The 15,436-nt window shown below is 42.3% G+C and overlaps 1 protein-coding gene across 1 annotated transcript in view; it reads right to left on the bottom strand.

Annotated features, from left to right (window-relative positions):
* The window catches only part of LOC311235515 (bone morphogenetic protein 2-A-like), a gene marked incomplete at both ends in the record, with an annotated part of 49,148 nt that continues 33,712 nt past the window's right edge, over positions 1–15,436 (bottom strand). The window contains 6 exon segments of the mRNA XM_084322983.1: positions 1–422; positions 939–1,019; positions 1,022–1,124; positions 2,912–3,028; positions 3,149–3,291; positions 3,674–3,947. Of these exon segments, the coding sequence (XP_084179109.1) occupies positions 1–422; positions 939–1,019; positions 1,022–1,124; positions 2,912–3,028; positions 3,149–3,291; positions 3,674–3,947 (1,140 nt within the window).

Here is a 15,436-nt window from a genome sequence, read left to right as displayed (position 1 = left end):
TCAGTGACAACCACAGCTGACCGCCACCATGTCGTCATACTGCTTCAAGACGACGTTCTCCTCGTCGTCGAAATACAGCAAGCTGATGGACTGCAGGCGGTCCGGCACGCAGCACGGCGTGCCCACGTCGCTGGAGATCTTGAGCGCGTGCATGATGGACTGCACCGTGGCGTGGTTGGTGGCGCGGAGGCTCTCTCCCAGCGGGAAGGGACAGGAGCCCTTGCAGTGGTAGGCGTTGTAGCCCCGCGGGGAGATGATCCAGCCCGACCAGCCGATCTCCTCGAAGTCCACGAAGAGCGGGACCCGCTGGCAGGACGGGGGCCGGGGGCCGCGGAGGAAACTCGGGACGGCGCGCCGCCTCCTGCTGCCGCGGTGCTCGTTGACTTCGGGGGCCGCCGCGTGTCCGTCAGCGGAGTTGGCGTGTCCGTCAGCGGAGTTGGCGTGTCCCGTCAGCGGAGTTGCGTGTCCGTCAGCGGAGTTGGCGTGTCCGTCAGCGGAGTTGCGTGGTGTCCTGTTTAAAAAAACAAAAAAAAAAAACATGATGAAATAAATAAACGAATGCATAGTTTAGGATAAGATAAGATATTCATGTATTGATCCCATTGGGGAAATTCGGACGTCATATAGCAGGGGGGGGGGGGGGGGGGGGGGGTCAGGTATGGGCAGGGGAATAATAGAAATACATAAATATAGGGCAATACATTTAATATAAGAATATGAGAAAGAAATATACAGTGTAAAACAATATAATTAACTCTGAATATAAAACTATGAAAAAAATGAACAGTGTTAACAATATAATTAACTCTGAATTTGTTACATATAAAAGGAAAAAGAAACATGTTTAAGGGATATATATCTATAAAAAGATAAGAAGATAGGCTATAGTCAGAGGGATAGTCACCCCCGCCATACACCAAACAATCACCAGTTCTTACCAGGAGGATTCTGTGAACTGTTAGCGGTTGTTCCCGTTCTCCCGTCGTCAGAGAAGATGACCAGGTAGGCGTTCCGGGTCCGCCGCGTGAGGAGGACGCGCTCTGCAGCCAGTTGCCCCCCGACGGCAGAGTGTTCACCACCAGGAGCCCGTTGTTCTCCTCGCTGTTACGGACCCACTTGGCCACCTGACATGGGACATATCGAATATTAAATTATTTGAGGATATGGATTCATGGATTATTAATATGGTGACCATCCAAGGGGAACAATCTTATAAATGCCTTTTCCAGTGTTTAGCATTATTTTCTAGCTATGTGGACTTATATTGATAGGATCTATGTCTTTAATTCTCAATTTGGCGCATTCTTCCAATTCTCATCATCTCACAATATTGTCCCTCACATCAAGTGAGTCATCTGAAATTTAGCGTATCTGTGACGTCAGAGGTTTCTCATCTGCATAATAATGCCCCGCCCCCATCTATGCTTGTAGCCAACTGCCAGCCACCTGTATTACTCGTTAAGAGAGACCGCTTGGCCCCTGCGCGTCTCTTTCTCTCTCTCGGCTCTCTCTCTCTCTCCCTTCCTCTCTCCCCCCTCGTTCTCCCTCCTCTCTCCCCCCCTCGTTCTCCCTCCTCTCTCCCCCCCTCGTTCTCCCTCCTCTCTCTCTCCTTCTCTCTCTCCCCTCCCATCTATCTCCCCTCCTCTGTATCCCCTCTTCTCTCTCCCATCATCCCCCTTCTGTCTCCGCTGCACTCTCTCCACTTCTCTCTCTGCCCTCCTCTCACTCATCTCCCCTCTATCTCTCTCTCTCTCTCTCTCTCTCTCTCTCTCTCTCTCTCTCTCTCTCTCTCTCTCTCTCTCTCTCTCTCTCTCTCTCTCTCTCTCTCTCTCTGTCACTCAAATCGCATTCCGAGTATCGGCGGAGCCCAGCCCCCCTTTTTTTTGAGTACTTGATTAAAAATACAAAACAATGAATTTTTTTTGAAAAAAAACTTACAGATGTGTTCCATAAACTCACAGGAATTGTGTAAAATTGCCCAAATACTAAAAGAAATAGTAAAATAGTTCCCCTGTAAGTCAACCTGCACGGACTACAACGTGATGGTACATCGTGCCAGGGTACCTTGTGTTGTGTATACTGTTTACTTTTACTCTTACTCATAGTAATATATTCAGATTCAAATTATTTATTGACTATATATATTGTAACATATAATATAACTGATAGGGTGCACCCTCATCTGCACCTTTGTTTACACTGTTTATTTTTCTCATAGAGTTATCTTACACTGTTCATTACTTCTCATATTTTTATATTCAGATACAATTGTATTGCCTATATGTATGTATTTTCTACTATTACCCTGCCCATACCTGTACCCCCCCTCCCCCACGCTTCTATGACGCCCGAATTTTCCCAAGGGGATCAATAAAGTAATATCTTATCTTATCTTACTATATCTTATCTCACTGCAATAAGATCGACATATATATATAAATTGAAAGAAAACATATTTTATTTGATCGTTTTTAGTTTATTTGAATGTCCATACGAACATTCGTAATTCATTCATCATTTAATTCAATTTACCCCTCCCCACCCCACCGACCCAACCCCCCCCCCCCCCCCCCCCCCCCACCCCCCCCACCCCACCTACCCAACCTCCTCCAATGCAGTTTCTTCGTCAAATGTATATACTCTTTTCTGGACTCTTTTTGTATCACAAACAGTACTGTATTTGTAAATCTGGTATGTCATAAATGTATAGATAGCAGTACTGTCTATCTGTATGGCATGTATGTCATATTATGTCCTGATGAATTGAAAATGGGGGACCCTGATGTAAACAAGACGAAAGTCTTTCTCTGGTCTGCATCCCCTTAACAATTGTGTGCATTGAGCCGTACTGTATTGTACCCATTCTGCAATCTGTTAATACAATTTTCAATCAATCAATCAATCAATGTACCGTCTGAGTGATGTTGAAGACCTCCCAGCCCTGCGTGTAGAGCGGCACCAGCCTGGAGGTGAGCAGGTTCCCTCTCCACGGTCTCACGCGGCTGTCCAGGACCTCGTACACGTCCATCTGTGCATGCGCAAAATGAACACGGTTAGCAACTACTATAAGAGATAACAAGTATAGTCTAACAATATTCAGTACAAACGCGTTGTTCAGCGTCTCTCGTGTCGTGTGTCCAGCTTATACCTTATAGAAATGAGGCCCATATGACCGGCTGCCGGCGTGAAGCTTTTGCTTCTGCCGGAACCAGCGGAACTCCGCCTTGACCATCCTCTCTTCTTGGCTGAAAGACGACAGGTTGAAGTAATGGAACTTCCCTCCGGCATGGCCTGAAATAAATAATAAGACATAGAATGAGGAAAATACAAAGTCTAATCACCTATTTTATTTCAGATCGGTAATAATGTCTATTGTTGTTGTTTTTTCAGTCAAACCTCGACTAAATAGAAGCGCCAGTTGCGCGTAATAACTGTGTTTCGGCGCGCCGCGCACCCAATCCTAAATGTACCATTGCTCTATAGCCATGTATAAAATGCATTTGATGAAGTCAATTAAACATTTTCAAAATACATACATTGTTTTCATTTTCATTTCAACCTTATAATCGTAAACTTCTGAGGTTTCCCTCATTTACAGAAACGACGATTCCCTCAGTCAGGAGAATCATAATCCGTGCGCAATTACGCACTGTAGGTCTGTGACCAGACTCACCTTTGTCCTCGAAGCTTCTCACTATGTTCCCATCCAGGAGCTCCTTCTGGCTTTTGGGGCTCCCGCTGGAGTCCGCCACGGCGTTGAAAAGATCCACCATAAACTGCGGTGCCTTCTTGTGCGGAGGCACGCCGTTCTGCGGTAATTCCTTGAGATGGAGCAACTCGTCCAGCTTCTTGTTTAGCGTCTTAGTTACGTCCAAGTGAGTCTCCTGCCCTTCCGTCTCTCTGGTTTTCCCGTCGTGCGGGATGGTGAAAGCCGAGACGCATCCTAGCTGGAGAGCGACAGCGAGCGAGACGCACAGACCTTGTAATGTCATCATCATGTTGGTGACAGTCGACTGAGCTCCAGACGGCTAGACGGCAGTCTGTGATAAGGTGGCCATTGCCTTTGATAGCAAGTGCCTGTATTCAACTGGCATGATTGACGAGTGATTGGTTGTGGATCAGCATAATTAACGCTGTATCACAATACACACAGATCACATTTATATCCAGAACAGAAGGTGTGAATAGCACGAGAGCCGCAGCCATTCTGATCAAAACACAGGACTTATTTTGACTATACGTTTGAATTTCAGGTCAACCCACACAGCGGTCATTTGGCATATTGAGTTTGAGAGCTATTTGTCTTGATGGAAACGACAAACGATTTTATGTATGCACCAAACCATGGCGCATGTTGGGAGGGAAACTGGCTAATTAACAGCCACGGCTATTTAAATGACGTCCACACATTATTAACTGACGCCTGACGGACTAATGTTTTGTTGCCGTTTGTCCACGCGGGTTCCTCAGATGTGTTGACCGTTATCAGCACGCGGCCAGTCGGCCCTAACAGGAGAGAGAGCAAACGAACCACTACACCAATGACGCACATGAAACAAGGGGTTTACACGTGTGTGTGCGTGTGTGTGTGTGTGTGTGCGCGCGCGCGCGCGTGCGTGTGTGTGCATACCCACAAAACGTCGTTGGCACCGCGGGGAACTCTCTCTTATGTTTAGAGAATGACTCAGAGGCCAAATTAGCCAAATGGGCGTAGGTGTCACATGAGGGAGAGATAGAGAGAGCGAGAGGGGGTGGGGGGGTGATGTGTTTATGCGACTGTTAAATTAATTTGGGATTATCTCCATTCAACCAGAAGGAACAATAGGGATCAAATTGGTTAGATCATCACGCTGATCAAGAGGCCTTTCCCTGTTAGATTGTTAATCAAATGCATCCCGACAGAGGAGGACATTACTTTTGAATGATGATCCCCTCATTTAGGAACCATTACTCATGCAGGTTGGGCTCTGTCACCTGAGCTGAATTGGCCTATTCAAAAAATAATAATAGTCTGCCATCAACCTAACTGCCAGGTCTATATATACGGATCGATTATGTCCATAATTAAATTAAATTAAATTAAATTCAAAACCTTTATTTAAACTCGAAAGGCAACTGAGGTTTCCCTCATTTAGAGTACATAAACAAGCAAAGAAAGCATATACAAACACACAGCATATAAAATCAACAATAATAAAAAGCAAGGAAAACAAATCAACGTCAATGTTTAAAACTCTGGAACAGAGGGCGGAATCTGAAGCTTTGGGGACTGTTGGAGTTCATTCCATGAGCCATGGGGCTTCATAGCGAAATGCAGACCCTGTTTCGACCAAACTCAGGGGACCTTAATTTAGACGGAATGATACCAGGAGAAAATACACTGAAGTGATTTGCTATATATTTGATTTCATTTAAGCCATCTTGTGATTCTCAACCAGGGATTTAATAAAGAAAAAAAAAACATCTAAACTCACTTTACCCACCTTTTCAAGTTGATATGCACATCTTTATGATTTAAACCCATGACAAAAAGGATTAATAAGTGAAATCATGCATGAAAATAGGGCCCCACTGCATCACTGGACTCAAGCATAACTTATACAAATAGTTTACACTGTTTATTTGTCTCATATTTCTTAGTTAATTATATTGTTTACACTGTTCTCATATTTTCATATTCAGATCAAATTGTATTGTCTATATTTATGTCTTTCTACTATTACCCTGCCCATACCTGTACCTCCCCTCCCCCCTCCATGCTGCTACGACACCCGAATTTCCCCATTTCCAATTGTCTTATTTAAAAAAAAAAAATCATATATTTTTATTTCATTTTTGGATGAAAGGCACAGGTACAGGCATACAAAAAAAACTGCACATAAAACACAACTTAAATTATTTGCCAACTACAAGCATTGGCTTGCCCCTTGCCTCATTAAAAAAATAACTACCCCAAACCCCTGCACCAACCACTGTTGAAAATAAAAGAAAAAAGAAAAAAAAAGTATAATAATAATAATAATAATAATAATAATAATAATAATAATAATAATAATAATAATAATAATAATAATAATAATAATAATAATAATAATAATAATAATAATAATAATAATAATAATAATAATAATAATAATAATAATAATAATAATAATAATAATAATAATAATAATAATAATAATAATAATAATAATAATAATAATAATAATAATAATAATAATAATAATAATAATAATAATAATAATAATAATAATAATAATAATAATAATAATAATAATAATAATAATAATAATAATAATAATAATAATAATAATATAATAAATTATTAGTTGTATTTATAAAAATTAAATATATTATAAAAATCGATAAAAAAATTATTAACAACAAAATTGTAAATAATAAAAAAAAGAATCCCCCCCATCCCACCCCGTCATATAGGCCTGAAAAGAAAAAGAAATTAGCAGAGATTTCAACAAAGACCAAAAAGAAAAAAGGGGATTATACAGATATAATTTCCAATTGTCTTATCTTATCTTATTTTATAGGCTGCTTAGTCCTAATGCTGCAATGGATTGTTGAGCCAAAGAAATCAGCATCATTATTCATCATTATTCACATGTATCCTGCAAGCCGCCCATTTCTCTCTATGTGTGTGTATGTGCGTGCTCACGTGTGCATGTGTGTCTGTTTGTGTCTTGATGCTTGTCTGTGTCAGTGTGACAACTGGCCCATGTGCTTGCCACATATAGTGTGTGTGTGTGTGTGTGTGTGTGTGTGTGTGTGTGTGTGTGTGTGTGTGTGTGTGTGTGTGTGTGTGTGTGTGTGTGTGTGTGTGTGTGTGTGTGTGTGTGTGTGTGTGTGTGTGTGTGTGTGTGTGTGTGTGTGTGTGTGTGTGTGTGTGTGTGTGTGTGTGTGTGTGTGTGTGTGTGTGTGCGTGTGTGTGTGTGTGTGTGTATCTGTTTTGTGCTTGTGTTAGTCTGTGCCTCTGTTTGCGTGACGTCTTGCACATGTGTGCATGACGTCTGTCGCGCGAGTGTGTGTGTGTGTGTGTGGGGGGGGGGGGGGGATCCTCAAATGTTTACATTGAGCATGTGCTGATCCCAGATAGGCTTGAAGGAGACCCTCTGACGTACGGCGAGGCACGGGGGGATCATCAGGGTCTTCATACAGACACGGAGCCTTGATAGATGTCTCATTTTTTTTGATGCACGCGTGCAGCACTGTTGAGCGCCCACACCCCCTCACCGCCTCAACCCCTCACCCCCTCACCCTCTGCTGGGAATTGTTTAGAGATGCTGTGTCCTCTTCTCAGACGACTGAAGGCATGGCCTGGGCTGCTGTTTCAGGGACGACACGCTGGTTTTGCTCTACTATATTACTCATGCAGGTTGGGCTCTGTCACCTGAGCTGAATTGGCCTATTCTAAAAAAAAAATATGATTTGATTAATATATCTGCATTATTTTATCCCACTTTATGCTTTGCTCTTGCTGCTCGTTTTACACTGATCTTATGTCTTATTTCTTACTGATGTAAAGCACTTTGAACTGCAATCCCCTGTATGAAAGGTGCTATACAATACAAATAGTAAAGTTATTATTATTATTATTATTATTATTATTATTATTATTATTATTATTATTATTATTATTATTATTATTATTATTATTATTATTATTATTATTATTATTATTATTATTATTATTATTATTATTATTATTATTATTATAGAACATTCCAAGACAAAATGGTTCACAGGCACTAATGCAGGGTAAACTCTGGAATAATAAGGAGAGGATGCGTCAGCGTCGTCATAGACACAATCGAAAATGGCTTCTCTCGTTACCACTGGGCGACGAATCGCATTGTTAGTATAGCGGCGTTGTCTCCCAGTGCTTCCATGAGAACGCTAGGGCTGTGTGACCTGTCCTTGTCTTATAATCCTAGAGTGAATGGAGGATGGGAGACCTCTACCATGGGCATTGCTAGGAATGATTGGCTTCACTTAGCCTTTATCTGGCAACCTCGACGTGGGAGTCCTCGGTTGATCAGCAGAGCACCTCTAGCCACGTGTCCTCTCAAAGAGCACCTACGGGAGGCTGCAATTCGAAAACTGGCCCCCGTAAATGTCCAACGTACAGTCCCCCCCCCCCCCCAACGTACAGTCTCCTCCCCCTCGTATGTATATATTTTCTGTTAGGATCTCTGTTTAACAGTACTGTATATTTGCATATCGTGTATGTCACAAATGTAACAGTACTGTATGTCTGTATGTCATGTATGTCATAATGTCATGATATATCTGTATATCTGTATGTTGTGTGTGTCATAAATGTCAATATGAATTGAAAATGGGGGACCCTGATGTAAACAATATGAAAGTCTTTCTCTGGTCTGCATCCCCTTAACAATTGTGTGTATTGAGCTGTACTGTACTGTACCCATTCTGCAATCTGTTAATAGAGTTTTCAATCAATCAATCAGTCCTTGAGCGTTGCTTAGGAATCGGACTCAAACCAGCTCCAGAGAGTGGTGTGTCCGGGACCAGCGAGTTGACCTAGAGGTTAGAGATGCTGACTGATACCCGGAGGCGGAGGGTTGCTGGTTAGACTCCCATCACCGATAGGAAACTGTATTTCAGCTGCGGTGGTGGCCGTATAGTGTGCTGTACCCCACTGTACCCTCCTGCCTAAGTGCTCTTAAGCAATGCAGTGAACTCCAAGATACTACAGTAGACCTATGTAGTAGGACCCGGAGTCCGATAGTGGAATCCATGTCAACGGGTGACATGTGACTGTATCTACAGTATCAAATGTCTATTCAGAAAGACACACTCTGATTACTTGGCATACATCACTAAATCAAGTAATCTTTACATTTTCTTCTTACATCTCTACATAGTAGCTGCAGCACTCACGCAATACACCAAGTTGTGCAACAGATGGCGCCATTGACTAGGACATACATGTAAAGGACTCGCTGCTCTTTGGTTCCAATGAGGTAAAATCATTTGTGGCAAAACCAGCAGCTCTTATTCGATTACCCGCCCCCTCCTTGTCTAAAAGCAATGCCATTTGGGTAATAATGTTCCTGGATGTCATCGTGCTGGGAATGGGATATTGTATTAGTGCGTTGCATGGCGCTCCATTGTCTCTTGCAGTCCTCCTCAAACCCAGGGGCCCGTTGGCTCCACATCTGACGACAGTGTCCATGTGTTAATGACTCGGGCCTGTGTTAAATAGGTTCTGCCGGGCCAATGGGGAACAGATGGAAGACATTTGGTACGAGCTCTGACCACTGGCACAGCGCTGTTTGAATAATGTGAAGAGGAATACAATCAGAGCCAAAGTGGAACCAGATGATTAGAGTCTTTAATTGAGGTGTGGTGTTATGTGCGTGCACGTGTGTGCGTGTGTGTGCGTGCGTGTGTGTGTGTGCATGTGTGTGCCTGTGTTTTTATGCATCTCTGATGCTTCTAACCTGGGGATGGGTCAAGTTTAGGGATGTCACCATTCAATATGATGTACAAATACTATTCAACAGAAGTGACATACAGATAGATGTATAGATAGATGTATAGATAGATAGATAGATAGATAGATAGATAGATAGATAGATAGATAGATAGATAGATAGATAGATAGATAGATAGATAGATAGATAGATAGATAGATAGATAGATAGATAGATAGATAGATAGATAGATAGATAGATAGATAGATAGATAGATAGATAGATAGATAGATAGATAGATAGATAGATAGATAGATAGATAGATAGATAGATAGATAGATAGATAGATAGATAGATAGATAGATAGATAGATAGATAGATAGATAGATAGATAGATAGATAGATAGATAGATAGATAGATAGATAGATAGATAGATAGATAGATAGATAGATAGATAGATAGATAGATAGATAGATAGATAGATAGATAGATAGATAGATAGATAGATAGATAGATAGATAGATAGATAGATAGATAGATAGATAGATAGATAGATAGATAGATAGATAGATAGATAGATAGATAGATAGATAGATAGATAGATAGATAGATAGATAGATAGATAGATAGATAGATAGATAGATAGATAGATAGATAGATAGATAGATAGATAGATAGATAGATAGATAGATAGATAGATAGATAGATAGATAGATAGATAGATAGATAGATAGATAGATAGATAGATAGATAGATAGATAGATAGATAGATAGATAGATAGATAGATAGATAGATAGATAGATAGATAGATAGATAGATAGATAGATAGATAGATAGATAGATAGATAGATAGATAGATAGATAGATAGATAGATAGATAGATAGATAGATAGATAGATAGATAGATAGATAGATAGATAGATAGATAGATAGATAGATAGATAGATAGATAGATAGATAGATAGATAGATAGATAGATAGATAGATAGATAGATAGATAGATAGATAGATAGATAGATAGATAGATAGATAGATAGATAGATAGATAGATAGATAGATAGATAGATAGATAGATAGATAGATAGATAGATAGATAGATAGATAGATAGATAGATAGATAGATAGATAGATAGATAGATAGATAGATAGATAGATAGATAGATAGATAGATAGATAGATAGATAGATAGATAGATAGATAGATAGATAGATAGATAGATAGATAGATAGATAGATAGATAGATAGATAGATAGATAGATAGATAGATAGATAGATAGATAGATAGATAGATAGATAGATAGATAGATAGATAGATAGATAGATAGATAGATAGATAGATAGATAGATAGATAGATAGATAGATAGATAGATAGATAGATAGATAGATAGATAGATAGATAGATAGATAGATAGATAGATAGATAGATAGATAGATAGATAGATAGATAGATAGATAGATAGATAGATAGATAGATAGATCTTAGATGTATAGATATGTAACAGGGTGGATTATCCCTGCTTCGTAGGAACGGTTGCTGGCAGTCAGGAGGTAGCTGGACACAGTAGAACTCTGTCTGACTGCACCCTCGTCTTTGGGCCTGGGGCGTCGACTGGAGGCTGGTAGTGTGAGTGGATGGGGCCCGGGATTTACCAACCTGGTCTGGTACTCTGGTCTTCCTTCCCTGCCGCAGGGCGGTCAGCAGTACTCCCCAACACGCTCCCACTCCTCCCAGTTGCTCCTTAGACCCTCCCACACCTCGTGACTGAATTGTAATCAAATACTCTGAGTTCCCCCCGCAAGCAGTACCCTCCCTCAATGACCCTAGAAACCTTACAATGAAAAGGGGAGAGTTGGGTAGGAAGGGGTTAATCGTATATACGTTACCCACACCAAAAGAGTTAATGCTGGGCACAGGAATGGACACGCACACAGAACCCCATTCAAGTCTTTATATTAATTGTACTATTGGCCTAGTTACACAATAGCTACGTCTGGTGATTATTGCACCATGGTTATTGTTACACAATAATTACAGTCTGATAATTATGTAATCACACCTAGGCACCAAGTGCTCTCGTTATACCCAGACTAAATGCTGCCCACGTCTGGGCCAGTCACAGTATCACTACCTTCCCTAAGGGTTTATATATATACTGCTCTCATACTCCGTAATATGGGGAAGGAAGGGGGAGCATATGGAAGGAGAATAAAAGGGATTCACTGAACGGGAAATATTATGAAATACACACCTTATCACGCTCAAAGAAAAGGAATGAAATAAAAGAGTGAGCCCACAAAATACCGGTAAAGTCCTATCTTAATGCCGGCATATATTGTTCGGGGTACCCCTATGAACTGGTAGTAGCAACGTTACTTTCGCCCGCGGGCTGCACCACACTGTATATTGTATAAGGAATCGGGAGCATCAATGCTCATTTGTACTCATCCGAAATGGCCGCCTCGCCACTCCACTGTTGTCCGGGAGGCAAGATGGCGTTGAACGCTCTCAGCGAGGATGTTAGCAGGCGGAGCTAGGCAGAGAGGCAGCGCCGGCTGAGAGCATGTACTGAGTGATGACGACCCCTGCTGGATGGGCGGAACTCCCGTCGGCCGCAGGCAGCCTGGTGCAGGTCTGAGTGAAGTCCTCCGGAGCAGGCTGAATGCAGGCAGCCGGTTGCAGGTCTGGTCGAAGTCAGCCAGAGCAGAATGGTTGTTGGCCCACGCTCGTCCTGGTGCGCGCACTCTATACCGCACACTGTAACTACTATAACTCGGTAGTTAAAGACTTGGATAATTGTTTAACCGCACGTTACCTATACCGCACACTGTAACTACTATAACTCGATTGCTAGTGCCTGGCTCTGCACTTATTGTTCATATACTACCGCTGGTACTGCTAGGATATCGTGTCCACTAGCCAGTACTCGTTATCACCCGTTGTCCTCTCACAGGGCCCTCTGGCATAACGTCAGCAACAGGGCTATCCAGAGCCCCCGTTAGCTGTGACTACTCGTTGTCAAGTTCACTGCCGAAGAGAGCGACTTCCGCTGGTCTCTTCCATATATCACTTCCCAACTCTCTCCGCCACTCTCTGCCTGCTACTGCCCCCTGCTGGTCCCGCCTGCCAGTCACAAGGGGAGACGCATTGTAGAATATGATTCAGTACTGTCATTTATAATCCATATTCCAGTGCTCTTCGGAAGGGGACGCTTGTGTCATTGTTCGTGTGAATATCAATGACACTAGTTAGAATGTCTTTGTGTACAAAAGGGATATAAGACACAGTCAGCAGTTCTGAATAATATACCATATTTTCCAGACTGCTACAGATAGATGTCCTGAGTTGTCATGGACATGTATACTATCTGTACACATGTCGACATATCGGTACAAATTTACACAACAACATCAAGTGAAATGAAATAAGATATTGATTAAAGGTGCTATAGATAATATTCAGCCACTAGATGTCGCACTAGAGCACCAGCATGTAATTTATCCAATCAGGTGCATTCCACGTGGTGAAATGGGAAGTATATATAAACAACAACGTTAATTTTGGACCCACAAAAATATTTAAAAAAGATGTTCGACTAAAAACACATCTTCAATCAATATCTGAAATGAAGGAAGAAAAAAAAAAACTTCTACTATCATGCACTTTTCCACCAAATAATCTTCCTTGCTTATATTACTACCTACTATACTAATATGTCTCTACTACTATGCAGCGCCCAAGTTTCAACACTTTGATGAACATTGTTACTCAGCTGAAAGAGTTGTACACTTGTTGCTGGCCTGTTGTACAGAACTTGTACATCGCTTTGGATAAAAGCATCAGCTAGATGACTAAATGTAAATGTAATATTTTCTGGGGGGAAGCAATACTTTTATTCTTTTATTCTATGTATTATCTAAAAAAAGGATTACTCTTCATAAAAAAGTAATCTATACCGCCCTGCAGAAGCTAACCGCAGTAACTATATGCAAACAGTGAAACTGAGGAAAATGGAACAAAATGGAACTCTGAAACTTTGCCAGAAGATAAAAACAGATATTGAGAAGTTCAATTTCACTTTCATAGACGGATCACACGACTAGTACTAAGCTACAGTACCTCGAAATTGCTGGGGGAAACGTCTTTATGAGGGCTATTTCTCCTCACCGGGTTGTCAGAGACGGTGCCCGTTCTTGCATCCGAGTAAACATTCTGTACTTCTCACAAAGCGTCCCTCCTTCTCAGTCCTTGTTATTTCAAAGTCACCTAGCGGATCAAGTCTCCTGATGCCTTAACAGCAAATCAAATAAAACCTTTGCCTGTTGTGGACAGAATTGGCTCACGGCAGTAAAATGATATTCTCCTTGAAGTCCCTCTAAAAAAGAAAAGAGAAAAAGAAAATGCTTTTGACATTCCCCCGAATGTCAGGCCAAGCAGGGATGCGGTCTTCCTGAGGCCTGCTCGCGGTAGCCAGGCCCCGCTGTGAGTGCCTGTGAATATAAGCGGGTGAAATTTCACCCGGCTGTTGTGTCTGTAAAGTATCGACACTGACAGTCGCGGAGGAGCGGGAGCTGAGGAGAGAGAGAGGGAGAGAGAGAGAGTGAGACGACGTGAAGAAGGTGAGATCCCGTCGGCTTTTTGACGTGATTGAATGCCGGGAGGCCGGGGCCTCAGCGGGGCCTTCGCGTGGCGTCATGCACCGCAGATAGAGGGGAAGGGGGATTTATGATCGCTTTAAAGGTCCCGATCCGTAGTCCGAATCTAAACAAACGGGATATCGGACTGCATTTATATAGCGCTTTACAACCTATGCCTCACATTCACCCCATTCACTCACACATTCACACACCGATGGCGGAGGCAACCGTGCAATGTGCCGACCTATTCATCGGGAGCAGTTAGGGGTCTTGCTCAAGGGCACTTCGACATGCTGCTGGGAGGAGCTGGAATTGAACCGGGAACCTTCTGATTACGACCGCTCTACCTCCTGAGGCTCCTGAGCCACTGTGACTGACTGGCTGGCTGGCTGTTCGACTGGCTGGCTGGCTGGCTAACTGGTATCTATCTTCTTGTCTGACTCTGGAGAAGACGCAAGAGTTGTAAGCATTAGCTAACAAGCTCATCTAGCTTGATTAGCCTAACTACCTGCTGCATCACTGGAAAATTATTATGCCCTCCTCAATTCTCTCCATTTTACCAAAACATCGCTGTACTCCTATCTTTTTACTTACAGTTTTTTGGGTTGACCACCTCTTTGCTAGGAGACTGTCGTTCTCCTAGCACAGGCAGGGCCGGACCGAGCACATTTGGTGCCCTAGGCAAAACTCACCCCCCCCCCCCACCAGGAAGAATAGTCGCTGCTGAGGCAGTGACTAATGTAGTCCCTTTCGTGACTGTGATGCAAGCCTTGCTTGAATATGCAGTCACTGATTCGACGGTAGTAGCCAGGTTAATGTGCACCATCAAGCACTGGTTAAAGACGAGCAGTGGGTCCAAAATATATCACATAGACATTTCAAAGGTACTCAGATTCAGATTCAGATTCAGATTACTTTATTCGCCATTTCATACATGTACAAAAAGGAACGTGTTTTGGCATTACAGTGCATACTTTTTTTTTCACAATTAAGAACAATACAACAGTAAATAAAATTTTTTAAGTAAAGTGCAAGACAGGACATAACAGTGAGACAACAATAAGACTGTGAAAGTGCGGTGGTTGGGGACATGGATACAGTGCAACACAAAGTTCAAGTCCAGAAGTCCAGCCCTAGCAGCTCGCCATAGAGGGGGGGGGGAGCAGGGGGACACCTGACTCGTTTACCAGGCGAGCTGCTGAGGGGAAGAAACTCAGTCTGTGGCGGGACTTTAGTGTATTGGGCAGCCGTAGCCGCCTGCCGTGGGGGAGCATGTTGAAGAGGTTGTGACCCGGGTGACTCACCGTTGCATTAGGGTTTCACACACGCGCGGCGGGGTTTGAAAG

The sequence above is a fragment of the Notolepis coatsorum genome (genome assembly GCF_963971535.1).
Source record: "Notolepis coatsorum genome assembly, chromosome: 10".
In the NCBI taxonomy this organism is placed as follows: domain Eukaryota; kingdom Metazoa; phylum Chordata; class Actinopteri; order Aulopiformes; family Paralepididae; genus Notolepis; species Notolepis coatsorum.
Note: the sequence above shows the minus strand (reverse complement) of the source record. Positions and strands in the feature narration are given on the sequence as shown.